Here is a 23,339-nt window from a genome sequence, read left to right as displayed (position 1 = left end):
CCGGGCGCCCAGGTGGCGTCACCGCACGGGCCGCCCTGCCGGGGAATACTGGGAAAGGAGCGCGGTGGCGAGTGGCTGCGCTGGGGATGGCGCAGCAGTGACGCGGTGACGCCACAAAAATGGCGGACGCTGGAGGGCGCCTTTCCTGACTCTAATGTGCTTAGACACTTGAAGCCACAAAAGGATTTCCCCCGAGGTTCCTCGTCTCCTCGCGAGGATACCTCTTCTCTTCTGCCTTGCGAAATAATAGCGGCCTAGCTGGTGCCCGTGACCACGAAGGAAGGCAGAGTCGCGGGCTGATTATGTTTCACCCAAAGGTTGCCGGCGCCGAATCGGTTTCTAACGAGAAATTTAAAAATGATTCGTTCCAAGAAAGGGTAGGAGCCGCGAGACCCTCCAACTGCCCAGGGAAAACAAGTTTCGTCTGGCAAAGTTATCGGCCCACGCGGTCCGCGGCCAAGGGCCAACGGTCCCTAGCCCCACGGTGCCGCAGCACTGCGCGTGCGCGAACCGCTGTCAAACGCGCTGACGGAGGCCGAGAAGAAAAAAAGGCGGGAGCCGCCAATCCCGGGTTGAGCAAAATGGCGCGGGAGAAGGAGATGCAGGAGTTCACCCGTAGCTTCTTCCGAGGCCGCCCGGACCTCAGGTGCCCAGGGAGTTGGAGATGGGGTTGGAAAGGGCGCGGGTGGGACGGGACTCCGTCCTGACACCCTGTCCCCGCAGCACGCTCACGCATTCCATCGTGCGGCGGAGGTACCTGGCTCACTCGGGCCGCGACCACCTGGAGCCAGAGGAGAAGCAGGCACTGAAGCGGCTGGTGGAGGAGGAGCTGCTGAAGATGCAGGTGTGCCGGGCCGGAGCCTGGGCCGCGGGAGGCGGAGGCGGGGCTTGCTGCCGAGGAGGAGGGGCCTGACGGGGCGCGGTGAACGCCGCCTTGGTGCATAGTTCGCCCTCTTGGCGCACACACAGGTGGATGAAGCCGCTTCCAGGGAGGACAAACTGGACCTTACCAAGAAGGGCAAGAGGCCTCCCACCCCTTGTAGCGACCCGGAGAGAAAAAGGTTCCGCTTCAATTCAGAGTCGGGTTAGTGCTTCCTACCTGCTATGGGGGACTTCTGCATCGTTGGTTCACTCAAGAAGCATTCGCTGTGCATCTCTTATGTCCCCAGGCGTTAAATGAGGGAGCGAGGCCAGTGAGTCAGGAACCGGGAACAGCGAGGACAGATAGCTGTTTCCTGCTGCCCCTCCAGCTGTCAGGGCAGGGCTGGAGACAACCTATCCAAAGTGAAGGGAGAAGGGACAGGAGGAGCCTGTCTCAACCCTCTCTCCTCTCCATATTCCAGAGTCCGGCTCTGAAGCTTCCAGCCCAGACTACTTTGGACCCCCAGCAAAGAATGGGGTGGCAGCAGAAGTCAGCCCAGCCAAGGAGGAGAATCCAAGGCGAGCCTCAAAGAAGGCAGTTGAGGAGAGCAGTGATGAGGAACTGCAGAGGGACCTGCCCGCACAGAGGGGAGAGGAGAGCAGTGAGGAGGAGGAAAAGGGGGACAAGGGGAAGACTAGGAAGAAACCTGTGGCAAAGAAGCAGGCACCAGGCAACGCCTCAGTCAGTAGGAAGCAGGCCAGGGAAGAAAGCGAGGAGAGCGAGGAAGAACCCGTTCAGAGGACAGCAAAGAAGGTGGAGGGAAATAAAGGAACTAAAAGCCTGAAGGAAAGTGAACAGCTGAATGAAGAGGAGGAGGAGATCCTAGCTGGGAAGAAAGAGCACAGAGGGGAGGAAGAGAAAGAAGGGGAGGAGGAAAAGGAGGATTGGAAACCCAGAGCCAGGAGCAATGGCGGGAGAAAGTCAGCTAGGGAGGAGAGGAGCTGTAAGCCGAAAAGCCAGGCAAAGAGGCTCATGGGAGACTCAGACAGCGAGGAAGAGCAGAAAGAGGCAGCAGGCAGTGGGGATGACAGTGGGAGAGATGGAGAACCCCCAGTGCAGAAGAGGAGCAAGGACAGGACCCAGCTTAAGGATGGGAAGGGGTTGAGTGGAAGCAGCGAGGATGAGGAAGACAGTGGGAAGGGGGAACCCACAGCTAAAGGCTCTAGAAAGACGGCCACACGGCGCAGCACCAGTGGTGAGGAGAGTGACTTGGAGAGGGAAGTGAGTGACATTGAGGCAGGGGGCGGCCTCCAGGGGGAGAGGAAGAACCGCTCTTCCAAGAAGAGCTCCAGGAAAGGCAGGACACGGAGCTCCTCTTCCTCCTCAGACGGAAGTCCAGAGGCCAAAGGAGGGAAGGTGAGGGTGAGGCGGGGTGGGAGGCCACCATTAGGGAAGAGGGAGACCCTGCCTCAGGCCCAGCAGGCTTCGCCTTCAGCTGTTGTCTTTCCTTGCTAGGCTGGCTCAGGTCGCCGTGGAGAGGACCACCCAGCTGTGATGAGGCTAAAGCGCTACATTCGGGCCTGTGGTGCCCATCGAAACTACAAGAAGCTGTTGGGCTCCTGTTGCTCACACAAGGAGCGCCTAAGTATCCTCCGGGCAGAACTGGAAGCCCTAGGCATGAAAGGTGAGGCCCGGCGTGCCCTAGGGGCTGCAGTAGAGGGCCTTGCTGGGGAGGAGAGGATCACCAGCTTCTTCTGCCCCAGGTACCCCTTCCCTAGAGAAGTGTCGGGCCCTGAAAGAGCAGAGGGAGGAGGCAGCTGAGGTAGCCTCCTTGGATGTTGCGAACATCATCAGTGGCTCGGGTAAGGGATTTCCTCTCACTGCCCGGGAGCAGATAGGTGAGGTTGGACATTCTCGGGTATCTGATCTCTCATTTCCCCTTTCCCCTAGGCCGGCCACGCAGACGTACAGCCTGGAACCCTTTAGGAGAAGCAGCACCCCCAGGGGAGCTGTACCGTCGGACCCTGGACTCAGACGAAGAGCGGCCCCGTCCCGCACCCCCGGACTGGTCACATATGCGTGGCATCATCAGCAGTGATGGCGAGAGTAACTGAGCTCTGCCACCCTCAGGAAGGACCCTTGATCCATGTACAAAGCATACATAGCACCCCTTGCCCGGTGTCTGTGGAACAGAAGCAGCTTTCTTCAGAGAAGACTGCCGTTCCCGAGGACAGAAGCTGTTGGGATGCTACTTCTCAGCTTCACGCTCTCCATTTAAGGTGTTTATTTTTTAAGACTCAATAAAGGAGTGTTCGTAATCACCTCATCAAATCTGGTCCCCCATTCTCACCTCCTGTATTTTGGGCCAGGAAACTGAGGAGTCACTGCCTCCACCTCCTCCCCTGGCGTGGTTCCCTTTAATTTCCCCTGGGTTCCTGGAAGAAGTCCCTGCCTCCAGACCCTGTCATCCAACAGCCACCAGACCCACTGGAGAAGGGTGTGTGGCTCCTGTGCTGCCAGCCTGCCCAGTGGCCCCTCTGCTTTTAGCCTGCCCTGCCCACTTGGGAGGGGGATAGAATGACTTAAGGGCAGCCGGTGCTTAAGCCTTCCCCCTTCTTCTGCTAACAGCCACTTTGTCCAGGGGCTGTTAGCCTCGAAGGGGTGGGGAAAAGCCCTGACCTCCTGGGCCAGTCCCAGCCTTCTAGGCCTCTGGCTACAGGCCCAGCCTGTGCAGTCACATGAGGTCTCCACTGAACTCTGGCTGCTGAGCCTTGCGGGAAGATGTGAGCATGGAGCTGCCTGGGGTCTGTGTGGAAAGCAAACCTAAGAATCTTTGAAGCCAAAGCAAAGAAAACAGGAATTAGAGGTCAAGGGGTTGAAGACCACCTTTAAGATCTGATCTGGTCACACCTTAAGTCATTAAAATCACTGAAATGTTTAGATACACAGCCCAATAAATTCTCTTTTTAAAAAAAGTACAACCAGTACTATTCACTGGCCACTGAGCAAGTCCTTCACGCACACCAAAGACAGAAAGGGTGAATCCTGAGGTCTGTTAGAATAACCAACAGTTTATTAAAAGCTTGCCTGGGGCTCTGTGCCAGCCCCACAGCTGAGAGGGGCTCCCACGACTGCCCCTAGGCCCAGGAGCAGACCATTCCCCAAGGTCCTTCCCTTGTTTCCCCGCCCCAGCCCTGATCCCAATTAAAAAAAAAAAAAAAAAAGGACAAGACGGCACAGGACGTCAGACAGTAACGGGAATGGGGAGACCCAGGCATCCTGACCCCAAGACCCCATCCTGATCCTGCTTGCCAGTAAGGTGGCCTCTCATTCTCCCCACCTCAGGCCCCAGATCTGCTCTGCCCCGTGGCAGGTCTGAGGGCCCCACTGTGAGGGTAGTATAGTTCTCTGAATATAGTATGTCTAGACCCACCCTTCCCCTCCCCCAGGGGACTAGATGAATATTTGACACGCACATCTCCCTCCTTTCCCAGGTGGCGGAGGGAGACCCTGGCACCATGGTGGGGAGGCGGGGCTCCCAGGCAGCCTTGAGGCACCTATCCTCAAGCTAGCCCTGGGCCACTGGCCGGCCCCAAGAAGCTCATGAGATGAGGTGTGAGGGGAGCTGGAGCCAACATCCTGTCCTCTACCCTTGCGGGGGCCTCCAGCTCAGTGCCCTCCAGTGTCAGGCTCCACCCACCCCTGCCCTGCCCAGCTTATCTGCTCCTCCCCACTGCACTTCAGGAATAGAAGTGGGAAGAACCATTGAGGATGTGGGAAGCGACACTGGTGCTGCGACTCAGGGGCCCGGGCACCGCGGCAGCAGGGGGGCCCACGTTCTCACTGCCACTGCCCCCTGAGGCTGCCCGCCGCAGGGGCTGGGGGCTGTTTCTTAGCAGCAGCAGGGCTCCGCCACGGGGTGTCCCACTCTGTGTGGGGGGCCCCAGCCAGTTTGGGGGGCCTGGGGGAGCCAGCAGAGACGGCTGACGCCAGGCTGGAGGGGGCATGCCTGGTGGAGGAGGGCCGTGACTCCAGTGTGCCCCGGAACGGGGAACGGGACGGGAGGGCCAGGCTGGGGCAGGGGGTGGAGCAGGATAGCCCTGGGCAGCAGCCTCGGCTGGGATGCCCCCCAGAGCCATGCTGGAGAAGCCCAGCCTCATGCTTTCCGCATCAAAGGCCTCGATCTCACGGGCCTGCCGCTCAAGCAGACTCCGGATTCGCTCAGAGCGCCCTGTCTGCAGGGCCAGCAGCTCCTCTTCCACCTGGGGCATCCGGAACAGAGGTTAGAGTCAGGGGCGGGAGCCTACTCTCCCTCCCCAGTCCTGGAGGCTGGGCCCCTTACCCGCTGCTCCAGCAGTGCCCGCCGCAGCGCGACCCTCTGCTCCAGCTCCCGCAGTTCCCTCTCATGCTGGCTCTCTGTGCGGATCTTGATCTTGCTCTGGTAAGCGTTGAGCAGCTCCAGCTCCTGTTGAAGCTGCTGCCGAAGGGCCTGGAACTCTGCCTCCTGGGTCTCATCAAGTCGTAGCTGGGGAAGATGAACAACCAGTTGTAGGAATCTCCTCCCCCACCCCCACTATCCTCCCCTGCCCCAGGTAGGGCTGGGCCCTAAGGTTTCAAGAAGCAGCGGTCTCAACATCTATCAGAATGGAAGATGGTCATACCCTGTGGCACAGCAATTACACTGCAGAATCTATCCCCCACGTATACTTGCACATGTGCTCGAGGTGTTCACGGAAGCGTTGTGATAGCAAAATACTGGAAACAACCTAAATGTCCACCAATAAGGGATGGGTTAAATAAATTATGGTGCAGCCATATTGTGGAAAATTCTACGCTGTAAAAAAAATGAGACAGGAGTACTGACAGGGGAAGATGTCCAAGAAGTATTAAGTGGAAAAAGGAAGTTAGAGAATAGTAAATGTAAAGTATGATTCCATCTGTGTTTAAAATTCATATATTTTTCCAAAATGTGCACTGAAAAAATACAAAATACAGTTAATTATTAACAAGTTGCCTGGGAGAGGTGGGACTGGGTGAGAGAACGGCCTTGGGTGGGGCGTTTCCACTCTCTACCCTCTCTGCACATTTTAAGTGGCCCATTCCAGTGTTAGGTGTGATCATTTTTTTAGAACAGCAACTTTCAAAATCCTCCAGAAGTCTGAGTAAATGGGCTTGAGGGCCACACTCACTTTAATCTGCACCCTGTTTATCCATTAAACTAACTCAGGGTCAGGAAAAAATAATAGCCACTCTTTTCCTTGGTGGTTCTTGGGAATAGGCACATGGCTTTGTCAAGACCTTAAGAAAATACTAAGAGAAAGAATAAAATCACTGAGGAGAATATGAAATAAATCATTGTGGAGAACACGAACAGAGGGAGAGTATGTGAGTTTCCCAAGTACAAAAGCCCTAGCTCTGTGCATGCCCTGCACCGTCCAATTCTCTAAAGCGAAGTACAGAGCCCGGCCTCTAGCGCACTCCCTCCCTGGACCCCAGGCCTCACCGCCTGTGAGCTGAGCATCTCTGAGATGGACTGGTCATACTGCTCGGCCAAGATCGCCAGCTTGCGGGTCTGCTCTTCCTTGAGCCGCTTAAGGAGGCTCTTGTGCTGAGCTTTGGGCGTGGTCTCCAGCAAGTGTGCTCGCAGAGCCTTGTACTGCCGAGTCTGGATCTTACACGTCTCCTGGAACTGCTTCTTGATCTGCAGCTCCTTAGACTATGCAGTGGACGGATCAAGGGGAGATGGGGGCAGCGGGGAAGAGGAGGAGGAAAAGGAGGAGGAGGAGGAACAACCAGGGAAAATGGGGAGAAGAGAGAGAAGAGGAGAGGAGACAGAAGCAGAGACAGGGAGAGGGAGAGAAACAGAAAACATGTTAGACAGAGGGGGTGGGGGGAGCTGTATACAGACAGACATGGAGAGGTGGGATCATGTTGAGAGAGATCAGGAAGGTCTCGATGGGCAAGAGATGCAGAGAAGACAAGAGGTTCCAAAGCACGTGCACGGAGTTGGGTGGGTGGGATACCCACGAGAAAACATCGGAGTTACTGGACAGGGAACTGAGATCTTGGAAGCTCTGACCAGGCAAAGAGGGAGAGACTGTGACCTAGAGATAGAAGCACGTGAGCAAATATGAGAACGTGCACAAGAACAAGCGAGAAGAACCAGTCACACAAAACACCCGTGAAGAAAAATCAACACAACTAAGGACAGACACAGGAAGTCCCAGGTCCAGCAGCTCAGGGAGGAAGGCAGGGAAGGAGGAGAAGCATCGAGCTGAGAAATGGGTAAGAAGGGGCTGCCCCATTTTGGGCCACAGAGGAGAAAGGGGCAAAGGAGGTGGCCAGAAAGGGCCTGACAAGTTCAACCGGCCAGCAGCTGCCACCCTGACCAGATCCACATTCCAGCCCGGCCCCTCACACACTCAGCTCCCACTCCAGGCCCACACCCAATCCTGCTACCACAGCCCTCATACTCCGCCTGGTTGCCCCCAGTTCAGCACCCCCTACTGTGAAGGGTCTGCAGCCCCGTCCCCCAACCCACTAGGGTAATGCCTCATGCAGGAGAGCAATTTGGCCCCCTGTAGCCGGGTACCATGGAGGGAACGGGTTGGGAGAAAATGCAGGGCATGAGGAGACCAAGGGCCTGGAAACTAAGACCTATGGAAGGAACCCGCAAACAGGGGCTCTGAGGGACCAACAAGTTCGGTGAAGTTCTACAGGGGCCCAGACCCCAGAGCCGGTGGTGGTCATGGTGCAATGAAGCTATGAAGGCAGAGAGCATGAGGCTGAGTAGTGAGAGGGGCTGAGATAACGGAGATGGGGTGAAGAGGTCATGGAGCCGGGCCGAGGGTCAGCCTGGGGGCATACCGGGGAGGCTAGGCGGCAGGACAAAGCAGACAGAGGCAGCCTGGGCCAAAGGCACAGTTCCGCTCAGATATTTTATTTGTGTTTGTCTTTTTCTTTTTTTGGTGGGGGGAAGGGGACAGGTTGGAAGGGAGACAGAAAAACAAAATCAAAGAGGAGAAAAAAAAACATGACTCTTCCCACCCTCCACCACCCCTGGCCCCAGGTCTGAGTCAATGAAGGTGAGGATGAGCACACACAGCCAGGGAACAGCAATAACTTAGGGGAGGAGCGCCAGGAGAACACAGAGTGACTGCTGGACTCCACGGCCGAGGAGGCTGCCTGTCTATAGGTCTGAAGGGCTGGGCCTGGGGTGAGTGAGCAAACTGAGGAAGGTGGGTGAAAAGAAAGGACTAAGGACTGGAGAAACTTCACTGAGTCGTGGGAGATAAAGTGCTCAATGCTCTAGATTTGGGCTGGAAGGATTGTAGTCAGCTACCTCCAGGGAGGCAGGGCCCGGGACTGGCGGGTGCGGGATCTCCGCCCGGCTAGAGTCCCTGGCAGTGGCTGGTGGGAGGCAGGGGGCCCTAGCTGGCGCTGGCTGCGTGGTAGTAGCCGGGGGATTCGGGTGGGCCGTTCACCCCGAAGCAGGCCCCAGCTGGCCAGTGTGTGGATGGCCCATGGGGGCAAGTGGGATGCTAAACCCCGGCTGGCCCGTGCCAGACGCCAGTTCCAGCCCTTGCACAGGGCCCAGACCTTTGCCAACAAGGCTAATGGGTGTTGGGTGGTGCGGGGATTACGCCGCCGGGGCCCAGGGATGGGCAGGCGGCTGCGGAAGCCATCCTTGTTGGTTTTGGGGTAGAGTGCAAACAGACCCCGGTCCCCCACAGCCCCACAGCCCTGCAGGGCCCGGAAGGCCATGGGTGACAGGCGCAATAGAACCCGCAACCAGAGTCGAGATATGCCCCGGCGCACCCGGGGGCCCTGCTGCCGCGCCCATCTGCCCCCCGCTGCCATAGCCACCAGAGGTAGAGCCAGGCCTGGCCAAGCTAGGAGCCAGGCAGCTCCAAGGCCCAGGGGAACACCCATGAGGCCTCGGCGCCAGCTCAGGCCCAGGACGGCCCCCAGTGCGGTACCCTGGGCCAGGAGTAGGAAAAGACTGGAGGGCAGGTGCAGGGCTGTACAAAGGAGCAGGTAGGAGGCCCCCAGCCCCACCAGCCCCACCTCAAGGGCCAGCAGCGCTGCCTGCAGGCCACCCCCACCCTGGGCTGCCAGCAATGGAAGCAGCAGCAGCAGCAGGAGGGGCAGGAGGCCAGAGGAGGACCCCACCGCAAAGGAGAGGCCAGCCAGGAGGCCATGGGACAGGAGTCCGGGGAGCTGGCTGGCAGGGCCGGGCCTCAGCTGTGTTGGAGGGGGTTCAGGAGGGATGTCGGGGGAAGGACAACCATCTCCAGGATCCCTAGGGGTCCCAATCGGAGCCCCCTGTTCCTCTTCTTCCTCCTCCTCGGGGACTGGAGTCAGTGCTGGGCCCTGGACCCAGCCAAGCTCAAACTCCTCATCCAGAAGACTCCCATCCTCCTTCCCCCACAAGCTCCACGTCCCAGCCTCCTCCTGGCCAACAATGCTCCTCTCCTGGGGTACAAGGAAGGGCACTCGAAGCTCCTCTATCTCCTCCTCAGGCAGACCCCAAACTTCCTCATCAACCAGGCTCCCATGTTTTTGTGGACTGGGACTAGAGGCTCCTGATTCTTCCCCAAGAATCCTCTGCTGCTTGGGCTCCAAAGTGGCCCCTTCCTTTCCCAGAATCCTTCTCTCTCCAACTGCTTCCTCCTCCTTGCCCAGCATTCTTTGGTACAGGACTGCCTCCTGGCCAGGTGAGCAGGGCTGCTCTTCTATAGGGGTGCCTGTGCTAGGTGGGTCCAGAGCCCCAGGAATGGGAAGTGGGAGGCCCGGGGGGCGCTGGCCTGCACGTACTTTGAGGCTCTTGGGCTGCTGGCGAACCTGGGCCGCGTGCTTCTGCCGCAACTCTTGCTCACGCCGCTTGTTGTACTCCAGCTGGTTGCCCAGCTCCGTCTGGTGCTGCAGGCGGGTGAGCTCAGCCCGCGTGCGCTGCACAGCCTGGAGCTGCCGCAGCTCCAGCTCCCGCGTGGCCTCGTGCTGCCGAAGCAGCAGTGCACACTCCAAGTCTTTCTGGGTCTGCTTCTTGTTCAGGTCCTGAGGCAGAAGAAATGCAGGGCCCGGGGCCTGGTCAGTATCAACAAAGTGAGGGGCCAGGGCTCCTTGGCAGAGGGAGCTGGGGATGGCAGGAGATGAGGGTGTAGGGGAGGCAAGCTCCTGCCTGTCTTGGGAACAGAGAGGCCTAAGGAAATTCAGGCAGGATCTGTTGGGGATGAGAAGTAAAAGGGGCACTGAAGTAAAGATGAACTGTAACACTCAAGGGCCAAGGGGAAAGAAGACAAGAATGAGGCCAATGGAAAAGGGTGGGTCCCTGGGATCCATGAGTGAGTGGGAGGAGAAAGGAGGCTGGGATGCCTACCTCCCGCAGCAGGTCCTGGTCCAGGCTGTGCCGAGCCAGCAACATCTTGCGCTTGTACTGGCGACACTGCAGCTCAAAGTACTGGCGCTGCCGCCGCAGCAGCCCTGCCTCCTCCTCCGCCTGGCACTGCTGGAGCTGCTCCTTCTGCCGCAGCAGCCACTCGGCCTTCTCCCGCTTGGGAGTGCTGGGGTTCTCTTGGAGCTCCTGGGCGAGGGCAGAGGGGAGCAGGGTCAGGGCCCACCTGGCCTGCCATTGGTCCCACCCCCGAGCAGCCCTAGCTCACCTCCTTCAGCTGTTCCTTGCGAAGTTTGTAGGTCCGCTTCTGCGCCTCCAGCAGAGCAGCCAGCTCCTTCTTCTGTTGACCAAGGATGTGCTGCTGGAACTTCCGCTCCTCGGCCTGGGCAGCTCGCGCCTCCTTCTCACCGATGGCCTGGTGCCGCCGGGCCAGCTTTTCTGCCTCCGCCCCAAAGCCAGCCCGCTGCGCCTCAAGCTCCCGCTGCAGCCGTGCACTGTGCTCCTCCCGTTCACCCCTCAGACGCGACTCCAGGGCCAAAAGCTGCTTCTGGTGCTGTCGTCGCATCCGCTTATAACCACTCAGCTGCTCCCGCAGTGCAGAGTCCTGCTCATGCTCCTGGATCTGACGGCTAACCTGGGGCAGGAGAGAGGGTGAGAGCTGGGGCTCAGCCTGGCCCCTAGTTAATTAACACAAAGGGTCTTCCATGGGGAAGAACATGGGTTTTCAACTCATAAGTTTCATTCTCATTTAGCACTTTCCTCACACACAGCCTCTCTAGCCTGTTTCCTCAACTGGATAATGGTAGTATTATCTACTTCACAAGTTGGTGTGACGGAATGATAAAAGGTGGCAAGCACAGGGCCTGGCACAAAAGTAGGAACAATCCATACTAATTTGAAAGAGTGAGTCAGACAGACCTAGGATCAAATCCCAGCTTTGCCACTGACCAATCATGTGATCTCAAGTTAACTTCTCAAAGCACCAGTTCCCTCATCTGTTAAACGGGGAAATAATACCTCCTCATAGGGGCTGTGGGGTAAGTTCAGACTCTATCTAATAAGTGTTGGCTTCCTTCCCTTTTAGCAAACATGGTGGGCCTATCACTCCCCAGGTATTAAGCTGGGATCGGGGCCACAAGATGCTGGAATAACAAGAACACTGGGCTTGGACACCTTCATCCAAAGTCTGATCTCAGGTCTCAATCTCAATTGACTCTATGTGTGGCTCTTAAACTAGTCCTGGCAGCCAAGCCCCTGGCAGTCAAGACCTCTCTGCACAGTACCGCAAAACACCATGGGATCTGGAGTTGTTGGAACACAACCAGCCCCAAGCAGAGGCCATAAGAACATACTAGACTGAATCAGTGGCCTCTAAGGGGATTGCTGACACTCAAATGCAGCTGAGCAGGAATATGATCTAAAGGCTTATTAAAAACATGGATGAAAAGCTATGTTTTTTTTTTTGTTTTTTTTTGTGTTTTTTTTGAGACGGAGTCTCGCTCTGTCGCCCAGGCTGGAGTGCAGTGGCCGGATCTCAGCTCACTGCAAGCTCCGCCTCCCGGGTTTACGCCATTCTCCTGCCTCAGCCTCCCGAGTAGCTGGGACTACAGGCGCCTGCCACCTTGCCCGGCTAGTTTTTTTTTTTTTTTTGTATTTTTTAGTAGAGACGGGGTTTCACCGTGTTAGCCAGGATGGTCTCGATCTCCTGACCTCATGATCCGCCCATCTCGGCCTCCCAAAGTGCTGGGATTACAGGCTTGAGCCACCGCGCCCAGCCGAAAAGCTATGTTTTATGATAAGCCTAACCTGTGAACTGAGAAAAAGATTGCCATGAGTTGATTTTAGGAGAGGACTAAGGGCCTGCTTATAGGAGTGGAGAGCCACCAAAGGCACTGGGGCAAGTGGCCCCTCTGAGCCACAGGTGCCTCATTTCTCCAATGGGATCCTACCCTCCCCCTCCCAGGGGAGCTGGGAGGGTTAACATAGGCCTGTGTGTAAGCCTGAGAGTTAACTTCTGGCATGAGACAGACACCTGAACACCATCCCTGCCCTCTGGGGCACAGAATCTGGCAAACCTATCATGATGCTGTTCAGGACCACCCAAGCATAGGACACCCCCGGCACTGGACACCCCCGGCACAGGGCTCCACAGGCACAGGCTCCCCCCGTACTGGGCTCCCCCAGCACACAACTGTGAAGCACCTGACTTGCCAGAGGAGCCTGGGCAGGCAACCCAGGAGATGTCAGTTAGGTCAGGCCACGAAAATGGAGTAAGAGTTTGCCAAGCTAGAAACACCCAGATTGGGCCATGTGACCAAAACAGTCCACTGGGAAGAGGAGGGAAGCTGGAGGGTTAAGGGGAGCAGGCAGGAGCCAGCAACAGAAAATGAGGGTAGAATTCGGACTCGATACCATGCCACAGGGAGGAAATCATTTCTAGACTTAAAAAGACTTAAAAGACAGCAAGCAGGATGAGCGAGGATGGCTACACTCACCAGGGAGGCAGTTCGGATGGTGGCAAAGTGGTCCCGGTTTCGGCAGTAGGCCCGGCGGCGGGCGGAAGAGGTGGTGGAGGTGGGAGCTGGGGCTGCAGGCGGCTGGAGAGGGCTGGGGGTTATCTCTGGCTGGTAGGGGTCATCATACAGATTGTCAGAGCCCTAGAGGGAGACAGAAGGAACACCCAAGGCTCAGAGGCCTCTGGGTCCAAAGAGAGTGACCTGAGGAGAGCCACTCAGACTCAGAGGAGTGCTGTGCTTAGGGAGCGAGGGCGAGAACCCAGGCGGTTCTAGAGCAGGTGGCTCGGGCCCCCCAAGGGTGAGCTGTGTACCGGCAGCCGGTGAATAATGGAGCTGTGAGAGGTGACCGTGTGCTCCCCCTCCTGCATCATGGCCATCTCCCGGGCTTCGGGGCCTTCCTCCTCCTCCTCCTCTTCCTCCTCCTCCTCCTCCTCTTCCTCGTTGTCTGAGGCATCTGCTAGGCTGTTGACGGAGCTGCTCTGGCTGGAGGCGCTGATGGACATGCTGGGCACTGAGTGGCTACTCTCGAGACTGGTCAGAGTCCCGGCCCGGTGCATGTAGGGCTCAGCCTCCTGCAAATAGGGCATAGGCTGCTGGGCAGGGAAGGGGAAGCCCTGGGGCATATGCATGGAGGTAGCATGGGGAGATGGTGGTGTGAGTAGGGCTGGGGAAGGGGCCAAGCAGCTGCAGGGGGTAGGCACACATGGGGCATAAAGAGGGGTGTCAGGGCAAGCTGGGTCACCTCTTCCTCTTCTGGGGCCTCAGCACCAGGGCCGTTGGGTGCCTCTTGGAATAGGATCTTCTTCATCTTGCGGTACTGCAGGTTGTCCAGCTCCCGCACGGCATCCTTGGTCCTCTGGATCAGGTCCATAATGACTGTGGGTGGCCGCTCCCGGAGCACAAAGCGGTGCTGGGGGAAGAGGACACTGAGGCCTGCTGCCAACTCCCCTTCCCCCTACAACCCACAGCCCTTGGCATTCCCTCCAGCCTGAGGCACTCTTCTGGGGCCCACGCCCACCATGGGTTGATGCTGGCCTTGTCCCAAGCCCTTCTCCCACAATAATTTTCTGTACCACCCAGTACCTACTCCCCAGACTCTTCTTCCTCTAAGCATGGCTGACAGGTAGGAACAGTCAGGAGATCTGGATTCTTGTCCAGCTCCTCTACTAAAGGGCTATGTGACCTTGGACATGTCATGAGGCCCCTCTGGGCTTCATACAGTATCCTACAATTATAAAACAAGTAGATCCAACTACATAATCTGAAGTTTCCAACTAAGGCTCCTCAGGTCCCTATGGATCTGTGAAGGGAATGGGGCCCCTCTATTTTTGATAATTCAAAAAACACCTAAGGGAAATCATACATTTACCCATGATAAGGCTACACAGGCTTTTGGCTTGCATTACATCAGATCAGTGGGGCAACCCTGGTTATCGCACGCTGACCAGAAGCTCTGGCTGGCAATTATATAAATCTTTGATTAATAAAAGATGGGAAAACAGATTATTACTTAATAAATTAAGGCAGTCTGGTAGACAAAATCTCGTAAAACACAGAGTCCACTGGGCAATGAGGATGGGGTGGGAATTCATCAACGAAGCTCTTGGTGGAGGAGGAACTAGGAACCACTAATTTCCCTAGGGGTTCTTGTGGCTTTAACAAGCTACAGTTCCAAGAGAATGCTAGGCCAGCAGGCCCTCACCTTCAGGAGGACCTCTGAGGTTGGTCTGTCTTGAGGGATTTTCTGAAGACAAGAGTCGACAAAATTCCGGAAGTACTCAGACCTGAAAGTCACAGGGGGTGGGAGAGGGGTGGGGAAGGCATGAGTCAGGCATCTGTACCCCATGGCCTAACCCCTGGGCCCAGATTCGGAATTTCAGTCCTCACCAGTGTCCTGACTGGAGCACGGGGGATTCGTTCTGTGCAATGTGGTATAAGGCACTCATCGCATTCATGTTAAACAGCGGTGGTTTCCGTTCCGCTACAGAAAAGGGTGAAAGGAAAGAAGGTGAGAGGTGGCAGGGGGTAGAGGACAATGGAATGGAACTGAGACGACTTGGGTTCAAACCCCAGTTCCTTGATTTCCTTGCCACATGACCTTGAAAAGTTCCCATCATCCTGTTGCATGTCAATTAATTCCTTCCTCTGTAAAATACAACACCCATCCTCTCCACTGCACACAGGTGGAATAGGGGTCAAAGAAAATAACATCCACCAAAGCAGTAATGAAGGCAGAAGGACAGCCATTCAGTTATCACCCTAACTAATACTTCTTCTTTTTTTTTTTTTTTTTTTTTTTTGAGACGGAGTCTTGCTGTGTCTCCCAGGCTGGAGCGCAGTGGCCAGATCTCGGCTCACTGCAAGCTCCGCCCCCCGGGTTCACGCCATTCTCCCGCCTCAGCCTCCCAAGTAGCTGGGACTACAGGCGCCCGCTACCGCGCCCGGCTAGTTTTTTGTATTTTTAGTAGAGACGGGGTTTCACCATGTTAGCCAGGGATAGTCTCGATCTCCTGACCTTGTGATCCACCCGCCTCGGCCTCCCAAAGTGCTGGGATTACAGGCTTGAGCCACCACGCCCGGCCCCTAACTAATACTTCTTAGGTGCCAAAGCGAGCAGATAACTTGATGATTGCTATGGGGAAGATAAAAACAAGAATTAGGCCCTGCCCTCAAGGAACTTTCAGTCTAAAAAAGAAGATTAAATAGGACTGAAAAAATAACATCAAAGTATTAACTGGTATAAGAGGGAAACAGGGAAGTGGCTGGGAAGTTGAGAGTATGCAGTGGGCCTTCAAGCTAGTGTATCTTCAGGGAATTCAGAGAAGGGCTTTGTAAAAAGCCGAGATTAGAAAGGAAAGTGCAAGCTACGAGTCCCTAAGAGTCCCTTGTAGCCCAGACAAATGTCATGTTGTTTTGGCCTAAACGGTGATTTTTAAAATTAACTGCCAATAGTAACAATCAAATAATAATATAAATTTCCAGTTTCTCCTTAAGAATTAGATCTGTTGAAATGGAGTCTACATTACTGCATAACAATGGTCTGAAGATAACATTAGCTGCCCTTTCTATGGAAACAGCAATCTCCAGTTTGCCACAGCCTCTTCCACATTGCTTCCCTGATATTGACTTAGTATGAGTTGACATTTATAATCAGACTTGATTTTCTTTTCAATAGTAAAGTAATATTTCTTAGTATTCACATCTCTTCCAAAAACTAGAAATAAAATGGACAGATCTAGTTTTTTCTTATACTTGGGTCTGTTTCTTACATTTTTCATCAACTATCTGGGCCTGGCATCAAATGGTAAATGGAGACTGTGAAGATGGAGGAAAAGGGCTTGTCCAAATCTCTGACTTCGGGCAGAGGACCCAACACGAACCAAGGCAAGGAAGTGGAAAAGTTCATGACACACTCAGAGCGTGGAGCCCATGAAGGAGAGGGCCAGCCTTTAGGAAACAAAGCCTCTAGGTTGGTGTGAGGAAGGATGGGGATGGTTTCAGTCTTGAAGGCAACAGGGGGCCAATCATGGCTCCAAACAGGGAGTGAAATGACAGCACTGAGCTTATGTAGACCTCTCCGGCATTAGTACTTAAGACACACTGGAAGGGAGAAGAGACTGGAGAGATCATTGCAGGAGGTTGTTGATAAGAGAAACTAACAGCAACTCTTTCTTAGGCAACTATTTTGTGCCTGACATTATGTTGAAAGCTTTATAAAGGTTACCTACCCCATTAAAGAATTGTTTCAATAGTGCTGGCTGACAGAGATGAGAACATTGGCATGGCCTCAAGGCCTTAGGAACTCACTTGGGCCTAACTCTCTGGCCTTATCCCTCTGGCCTTATTCTCTGCATTACATGCTAGGTTCCAAATAACTGAAGCTAGTCCCAGTTCCCCAGGCCTGCTCTTACCTCTAGGCCTCTCACATGCTGTTCTCTCTGCCTGGAAAGCTCTCCCTGCATTCTGCAAACAGCTATTATTTATCTTGTGGATTGGCTTCAACATTCTGCTACAAGGGCTTCAACATTCTTCTTCAGCCCTTAAACTAGGTCAAGTCCCTTGTTTTACATTTGAACTGCTCCTGTAACTTCTCCACACAGCATTCATCACATTGAAAGAAAACATGCCTGCCTGGTTTCCCTAAATCAAATGTAAGTTCCACGAGGGCAGGATACTCATTCACTGCTATCCCTCCAGAATCACAGTCCATGGCACCACACATGATGGGCACTAAGAAAAGATTTAGAACCAGGATAGTGGACAGGAAGAGATGAATGCTACAAAATCTCTAGGCCTAAGGGCTGGCAGAATTTGCCAGCTGCCTGTATTGGGGCTCCAGGGTAGGGTCACAACGGACAGGAACTTGGAGGCCTGGGATCCTATCCCTAGGAGAATGGGGTAGTCTGGGAAGCAACAGAAGAGAATGGAAAAGAAGATGAGGGAACAGAGAGGATGTTCTTACCCAGCTCGATGCAGGTTATCCCCAAGGACCAGACATCCACTTTGCCATCGTACTGCCCCTCATCCATGGCCAGGATCACCTCGGGTGCCATCCTGGGAGAATGGTCAGGAAAGAGAGGAAAATCACCCGCCGAGACCCTGACACTCGTACTCCCAACATCCTGGGAGCTCTCTCCACTCACCACCACTCACTCACTCACCAGTATGGGGTGCCCACAAAGGAGTTGGCAGGTGCCATGATGGACGCAGAACCAAAGTCCCCCAGCTTCACTAACCCTGGCTCTGACAGCAGGATGTTTCCAGCCTTCACATCCCTGCCAGAGGCAAAGTACAGGGATGAGACATGTGTTTCAGGAAAGCCAGGCAGGGGAAGCCCAGTTAAGTGACAGGTGGTGCAGATAGCACTCCCCTCCCAGGCATTGCCGGTGCTGCTTGTACCTATGGATCATGTTGTGGGAGTGCAGATATGCCAGGCCCTGAAGCGCCCCGTGGGTCACGGCTGCGATCTCTACCTCCTGAAGGGGTTTCTTGTGCACTGGAGAGTGAGGAAGAACATCAACCCGAGGGAGCGCAAGGGTGGGACTGGAATAAGTTCCCCTTAAGCCTTCCCTATGACTCCCCTGCTCTTCTCCCTTCTCCACTTATTGGCCCACGAGTCACTTACCTTCTAGAAGGTCAGAAGCTGAGCCCAGGCAATACTCCATCACCAGCTAAGGAAGAGACAAGGGTCAGAGATCAGAGTCTCCTGGCAGGGACTCAAAACAGAGCTTCCTTGAGTGTCCTGCACTCAAGCTATGTCCCCGGGGTGATAACAGGGAGGAAGGGCAACTGGAGACAATGAGGGGGTGGTGGGAGAGTTTCGGAGTCCGGGCCCAAGACATTCACCACTGCCCATCTGAATCCCTTCAAACTCCCATTCAATCTCCGCCTCCTCCAACCCACAGTGACCTGTCCCACCTGCTAACAGCCTATGTCACTCTGAGCCAGGCTTCTGCTCAGTGGGTAGGTCTGAGGACTAAAGCAGTCAAGAGACTTCCTCCTTTCCAAGATCCCACAACAGCACCATGAACAGGGCCCACCTAAGACACTGGACCAGGATAAGGACGGGCGTGAATAGGGGTAAAGATCAGGCCAGAGTCTGGCACCAGCTTACCCAAGCAGTGTGCTCCCTCAGGTAACAGCCCCGGTACTGAATGGTGTTGGGATGCCGAAGCTTCTGTAAAAACCGCACCTCCTTGATGATGTCTTGCCATTTCTAGGGGGTCAGGGTAGGCAGAGGTTACCAGCCTGCACCTTGAGACAGGGGTCCCCTGTCCCCAGCCTGGCTGTATTGCACCTGGCCTACCTCATTGGATTGCTTCCCACTGTAGGACATCTTCTTGATGGCCACCACCTCACTATTCCGGACATCCCGGGCCTAGAGGACCAGACCAGAAGGTGTTGAAGGCCCCAGTGAGAGCCAGGCATGGGAAGACTTGCTGGCCCAGCAGGAGAAGGCAGGAAAGACCAGTGTGATGGAGTAGTGTGCAAGGGCTGTTGGGAGGTCCACAGGGGTAGGAAGAGTCCCCAATCCCTATTACACCGTCCCAGGACCCAACTCACAAAGTATACGGCTCCAAAGCTGCCATGGCCAATTTCCCGGAGGTCAGAGAAGAGCTTTTCTGGGTCATCTTTGAAGAAGAGCTCAGCCACATCTGGGTCCTTCAGGCTCCCGGCCCGGCCCCCAGCTGGCATGGTGGCCCCTGGGGGCCCTGAGAGTGGGGCCTGGCCTGGGGAATGGAAATGGGACCCTTAGAGCAAGGACTGAGCCTTCAGGGAGAGGAAGGGACCCATCAAGTTTCTGCCATCTCCTCCCCTCATTCCCTGATGAGGGGGAGGCACTGCTGAGGAAGGGGAGGGGGAGATTAGGAACGACATCAAAGCTCCAAAAAATGAAGTTGCCCTGGCAACCAGATCACGCGGGCTGGGTCCCTGGAGTCCCTAAAACTGCTAGGAAGATTCTGGGAAGCTAAGCATCCTCACCACCCCCTTCAGCACTCAACAAGTTCTCATTTCCCTATAGCCCCTGTATCTGCCCTCAAGGATAAAACATTCTGCCTCCCAGGCAGCACTCCAGAGCCCCAAGTGTCCTGTCCCATAAGTCCCATACCCCAACTGTTTCCAGGCACCTTTCTGTTCCCCTTGGCGCTGAAGCCCCCTCCTCCCTCAACCTCTCACACCCTGGAAGAGAACAGGAAATGGCCAGGCCGGAGGCGGTGGAAATCCGTCCATTGTTAGAAGTGGGTACGGACCCAGAGGGGCCCGCAGAGTCACTCTCAAAAAGGGCAGGGGGAGATCTAGAATGGGAAGAATAGGGATATAAATGGCATCTGGCTGTGAGGGCCTCTCTGTGGTCTGGGCCACCTTACTTGTCCTGTCCAATTGCATAAGCATCACACAGAGGTACAGGACATTTGCAGGGTACAAATAACATTTATTGAGCACCTTACATGCACCTTATCTCTTATTCAGTCCTCACCACAACCTTATGAAGCAAGTATTATGATTTCCCCTATATTACAGATAAAGAAACAGGCACAGCAAGGTTAAGTGCCTTGTCCAAAGCTGGTCCTCCATCATTATGATTTCAGAGCCCTTCAAAACAGACAGGGCAGAATCATGATCACCATTTCCTAGGAGAGATCACTGAGGCACAAAGAAAAAGGACTTCTCCAAGGTCAGAAAACAGAACCTTCTGCTCCCTGGTTAGGCCTGCCCATTACTCTCTCACTTGTCACTCCAAGTTCAGCTCCCCTCTTGCAGGAAGCCTGTCCTGACCACTCCAGCCATTGGGAAGAGTGCCTAGGGCACCCAGCCAAACACCCAGAGAAAGTTCCTGCAGGATACCAGAACCAAAACCCTCAAGGAGATTCCAAACAGGCTCCATCCAGCCTAAGCATTTGTCAGAATTTGGGCACAAAGGGGCCTTCAGCAGAGCTGGACTCCTGGAGCAGAGTTCTAGCTACTTAAAAGCGCCTAACAATTTTAGCATGTAATTTATTCTGTCATGCATTGTTTCCTGTTGTGTCGTTAATTTTGTCTCCTCAGTCCAACTGGAAGCTGGAGGGCAAGGAGGGAGCCTGACTCTCCAGTGGGCCCCCAGGGTGCAGAGGGCTCAGAATAGCCTGGGAGACTGATTGATTGCTCTCTGCTCAGCCCTCAGCAGCTCCCAGGTTGCTCAAAGTAAGGCCCTTTTCTCTCTTCTGCCAGCAATAGTGCCAAGCACCCCTCACCAGCACCACACACCCACACACAAAGGCAGGTGCTCTCAACTTGCCAAAGGAATCTTCCTGACCTCTTTACCAATACAGGGCCCCAGAATGCTAACCTAGGACCCAAGGCCACATGGAAGGGGTGCCACCCACTGGCAAAACATCATGCAGGTCCCCTTCCCCATAATAACAACAAACACTTGAACAATAACAAAGGTCAGTGCTAAATCATAACCACCTTCCAAAATGGACAACGTTACCTCCATTCTACAGATGAGGAAACCCGTATCTATCTGTTCCTAAGCTATGCTACCAGTACATCCCATCTGCAATGTACAGCAACAGGGCTTTGAATAAGTTCCTTCTAGTTCTTGGTCTTCTCTTCAGTGAAATGGATTACAGCATGGAGCTATTGTAAGATTTTAATGAGATCTCATACTTAGGAACACCATGCAGACACTCAGCATATGGATTTTTCCTTTCCTGCCTCCAAGGTCCCCACAAAGCTTTAATCCTTTGGGGGATCATTCTACCCCAACAGCTTGGCTTGAACAGTTAAAAGATGCCAGTAGTGCTACCATTTGTCAGGAGCCAGCCCTCTCAGGAATCCAGGCCAAACCCTGGGATCAGGGTAAAGATGAAGGTCACAGTGGATGAAAAGTCCATGAGGCAGTGGCAAAAACCAGAGTCTCCCATCAGGAAAAGCTTCTGAGTAGAGCCCTCCTGGAAAGGAAGCTCATCTCACCCCCATTCTTAAACCCCATCCCAGCCTGGTCTCCTGGGGACCCCTGGCCGAGCCCAAACTCAGAGGAAAAGAGATGGCAAGAGACAGGCATGCATCAGGGAAAGATGTGATTGAGGACTTGAGTTCAAATTCTGGTTTTGCCACTGTGTGACCTTGGGCAACCTCTCTGGGCCTCAATGTTCTCAACTGTAAAATGGGAAGATGCCAATAAAAGAGGCCGCCACACGGTGAATGCGGGGATGTCACATGAGAGAATGGCTGTCAAAGCACTTTGTAAAAGATCGTTTGACAAATAGATGAGATTATTGATACCAACAGAGCAAGAGATTGGAAGGGAACTGCAGCTGGGGGAAAACATTGCCAGGCACCTCCAAGCACACACACAAGCATACACACACACACACACATATATACACACACTTCCTTGCAAGGACAAGAAATCCAACCAGACCAGGCCTGAAAAGCAGATAAGCAGACCCACCAGGGGAATCAGAGGCATGGGATTCAACACCGCAGAATAGGTAGGAGAAAGGGGCATATCAGGGAGGAGAGGCGGCTGTGAGGGGCAAAGTGAAGGCGAGAAGACTGAAGTGTAAATCCATCTGATTAGCTGAAGCGCCCTAGGGTGTGAACCCCGGTGACATCAGAGACCCTGTCACCTGAGGTCCCCCACCAACCAGACACAATGAAGGGAAGAGGAAGGGGAAGGGGGTGGCAACAGAAGGCAAGGCTAGCCAGAGGCTGACCACTGGCTGAGCTGGGCTTCCCCATCCTGAGGAGAGGGCCTACCCAAGTCCAGCTTCTCAGAAAGGCGCACCCTTTCTTCTCAGAGCTAGACACAGGGACCCGCGCCCCTGCACCCCGTGTCTCACCTGGTAGGGGTCACTATGGTGCCCCAGCGCCTCCGCTTCCGCCTGGGGTCCTCCAGCGGCTCTGCCAAGTAGGGAGAGGGGCAAGGAGACCTTTCCCCTTGCCACCTCTTCCTCGGCTTTCGCCCTTCCTGAGGGGCGGGCCCGGGAAGCCTCCCCTGGAGGGGAGGGGGTGACAACCTAATCTGACCTCGCGGTCCAGTCCTCCCCCTCCTCGAGGGCGACAGCTGCCGAATTCCGGATTTCTGATTGCGGGGTCTGAACCCCGAATATTTGAACGGGATGGAGACTGAATCCGATATTTGAACGCCTGGGGAATGAACCCCGGATACTGGTGCACGCAGGGGCCTGAACCCGATATTTGAAATTCTATGAAACAGAGACCCAGGTTTAGAGAGATTGGGACCCGAGTCCCGGATATCTGGACTATGAGAACTGATACCCGGGTATCTGAGAAGCGAAGGGCAAAGCCTGGAAATTTGGGACCCAGGAGCCTGAGCCCTAGGTCTTCGGCCACCGACTGGGGGCCCACCCCGAGGACGTCCGGCCGCACGGCCCCTCTCACGCCGGGGTCCGAGGGTGACAGCCCCCACTCCCGCCCCGGCCTCCTCTCTCTCCCTTCTCTCTTCCGAGAATAGCTGAAAGATTATAGCTAAGGCGCTGCTGACGGTCCCCGCGCCCTCTCTGCCTCTCCTCTTCTCCGTCTCAGCCTCTCTCCGCACCACAGCCCAGGTCTCGTCCCGGTCTCCCTCTCCCTCTTCCTCCCAATTCCAAGATGGAGACCGGGCGGGAGCGCGCAGGCGCGGTAGGGACGCCGGGCCAAAGGGGGCGGGGCAGCGAAGGACTCAGCCCCGCCCTCTCCTCTCACTGCCGCGGCCTGGGAGACCAGCAGCCGCCGAGCCCCAGTGCGCGCGCGCCCCGCCACGCGGACCCCGGGCCGGAGGAGGCGGGGAGAAGGGCTAGGCTTGCAAGGGGAGGAGCCCGGCACTCTGTCCCACGACTGGCGGTGGACAGAGCTGCAGCGCATGCGTTCGCCCCGCCTTTGCTCTCAGCCCGAGGTTGTTGCTAGGGGAAGCTTTGAGGGGGCGCGGGTGGACGGACAGCAGCGGCGATCTGCGCCTGCGCGCAGGGTGGAAGTTGGGAGGGGCAAGGGAAGATGCTGCTGGGCGCGGAAAAAGCGGGAAAATAGACTGCTCCGAGGTTAGCAACCATCTAGCCTGGACGAGGGCCCCCAAGTGCGA

The 23,339-nt window shown here is 55.3% G+C and overlaps 3 protein-coding genes across 8 annotated transcripts; 1 reads left to right on the top strand and 2 right to left on the bottom strand.

The window, feature by feature from the left end:
* Positions 1-93: 93 nt before the first annotated feature.
* On the top strand, positions 94-3,193 carry HIRIP3 (HIRA interacting protein 3). 3 transcript variants are annotated; one of them, XM_003918714.3, is made up of 7 exons: positions 122-646; positions 724-844; positions 970-1,084; positions 1,344-2,278; positions 2,378-2,546; positions 2,626-2,724; positions 2,813-3,193. In XM_003918714.3, exons 1-7 carry the CDS (start codon positions 303-305, stop codon positions 2,974-2,976), a joined length of 1,947 nt encoding a protein of 648 aa, XP_003918763.2. In that variant the 5' UTR covers positions 122-302; the 3' UTR covers positions 2,977-3,193. The 3 variants fall into 3 exon arrangements, with proteins under 3 accessions (XP_021788974.1, XP_003918763.2, XP_009197140.3); XM_021933282.1 differs by lacking the exon at positions 1,344-2,278 and having other exon boundaries at positions 94-646; XM_009198876.4 differs by lacking the exon at positions 2,626-2,724 and having other exon boundaries at positions 131-646.
* Positions 3,194-3,913: 720 nt separating this feature from the next.
* Positions 3,914-23,101, bottom strand: TAOK2 (TAO kinase 2). 4 transcript variants are annotated; one of them, XM_031658326.1, is made up of 19 exons: positions 22,102-23,101; positions 18,836-19,002; positions 18,579-18,650; positions 18,387-18,488; positions 17,898-17,943; positions 17,672-17,768; positions 17,434-17,547; positions 17,235-17,326; positions 14,660-14,753; positions 14,475-14,556; positions 13,515-13,682; positions 13,084-13,344; positions 12,752-12,913; positions 10,525-10,890; positions 10,242-10,445; positions 9,680-9,919; positions 6,366-6,578; positions 5,205-5,387; positions 3,914-5,124 (listed from the first exon to the last, which is right to left on the bottom strand). In XM_031658326.1, exons 2-19 carry the CDS (start codon positions 18,965-18,967, stop codon positions 4,603-4,605), a joined length of 3,150 nt encoding a protein of 1,049 aa, XP_031514186.1. In that variant the 5' UTR covers positions 18,968-19,002; positions 22,102-23,101; the 3' UTR covers positions 3,914-4,602. The 4 variants fall into 4 exon arrangements, with proteins under 4 accessions (XP_031514186.1, XP_031514189.1, XP_031514188.1 ...); XM_031658329.1 differs by lacking the exon at positions 3,914-5,124 and adding an exon at positions 5,524-5,628 and having other exon boundaries at positions 5,271-5,387; XM_031658328.1 differs by lacking the exons at positions 3,914-5,124; positions 5,205-5,387 and adding an exon at positions 5,396-5,628.
* LOC116271248 lies at positions 22,102-23,125 on the bottom strand. Its single transcript, XM_031657983.1, has 2 exons — positions 22,882-23,125; positions 22,102-22,746 (listed from the first exon to the last, which is right to left on the bottom strand). Exons 1-2 carry the CDS (start codon positions 23,123-23,125, stop codon positions 22,115-22,117), a joined length of 876 nt encoding a protein of 291 aa, XP_031513843.1. The 3' UTR covers positions 22,102-22,114.
* Between the last annotated feature and the right edge of the window lie 214 nt (positions 23,126-23,339).

The sequence above is a fragment of the Papio anubis genome, chromosome 18, assembly GCF_008728515.1.
Source record: "Papio anubis isolate 15944 chromosome 18, Panubis1.0, whole genome shotgun sequence".
NCBI classification, from domain to species: domain Eukaryota; kingdom Metazoa; phylum Chordata; class Mammalia; order Primates; family Cercopithecidae; genus Papio; species Papio anubis.
The sequence above is the reverse complement of the archived record's forward strand: the minus strand, read 5'-3'. Positions and strand labels throughout refer to the sequence as shown.

What these genes read in the sequence shown, in the direction of transcription:
- HIRIP3 (XM_003918714.3), top strand. Translation starts at nt 303, where the DNA reads ATGTTTCACCCAAAGGTTGCCGGCGCCGAATCGGTTTCTAACGAGAAA. An exon ending in AGGAGCTGCTGAAGATGCAG is followed by an intron (nt 845 to 969) that starts GTGTGCCGGGCC and finishes GCGCACACACAG; the next exon opens with GTGGATGAAGCCGCTTCCAG. An exon ending in CCGCTTCAATTCAGAGTCGG is followed by an intron (nt 1,085 to 1,343) that starts GTTAGTGCTTCC and finishes TCCATATTCCAG; the next exon opens with AGTCCGGCTCTGAAGCTTCC.
- TAOK2 (XM_031658325.1), bottom strand. Translation starts at nt 18,967, where the DNA reads ATGCCAGCTGGGGGCCGGGCCGGGAGCCTGAAGGACCCAGATGTGGCT. An exon ending in GCTTTGGAGCCGTATACTTT is followed by an intron (nt 18,651 to 18,835) that starts GTGAGTTGGGTC and finishes CTGGTCCTCTAG; the next exon opens with GCCCGGGATGTCCGGAATAG. An exon ending in ACCAGGACCTGCTGCGGGAG is followed by an intron (nt 9,920 to 10,241) that starts GTAGGCATCCCA and finishes CTTCTGCCTCAG; the next exon opens with GACCTGAACAAGAAGCAGAC.
- LOC116271248 (XM_031657983.1), bottom strand. Translation starts at nt 23,125, where the DNA reads ATGCGCTGCAGCTCTGTCCACCGCCAGTCGTGGGACAGAGTGCCGGGC. An exon ending in CGCCTGCGCGCTCCCGCCCG is followed by an intron (nt 22,747 to 22,881) that starts GTCTCCATCTTG and finishes CGCCTTAGCTAT; the next exon opens with AATCTTTCAGCTATTCTCGG.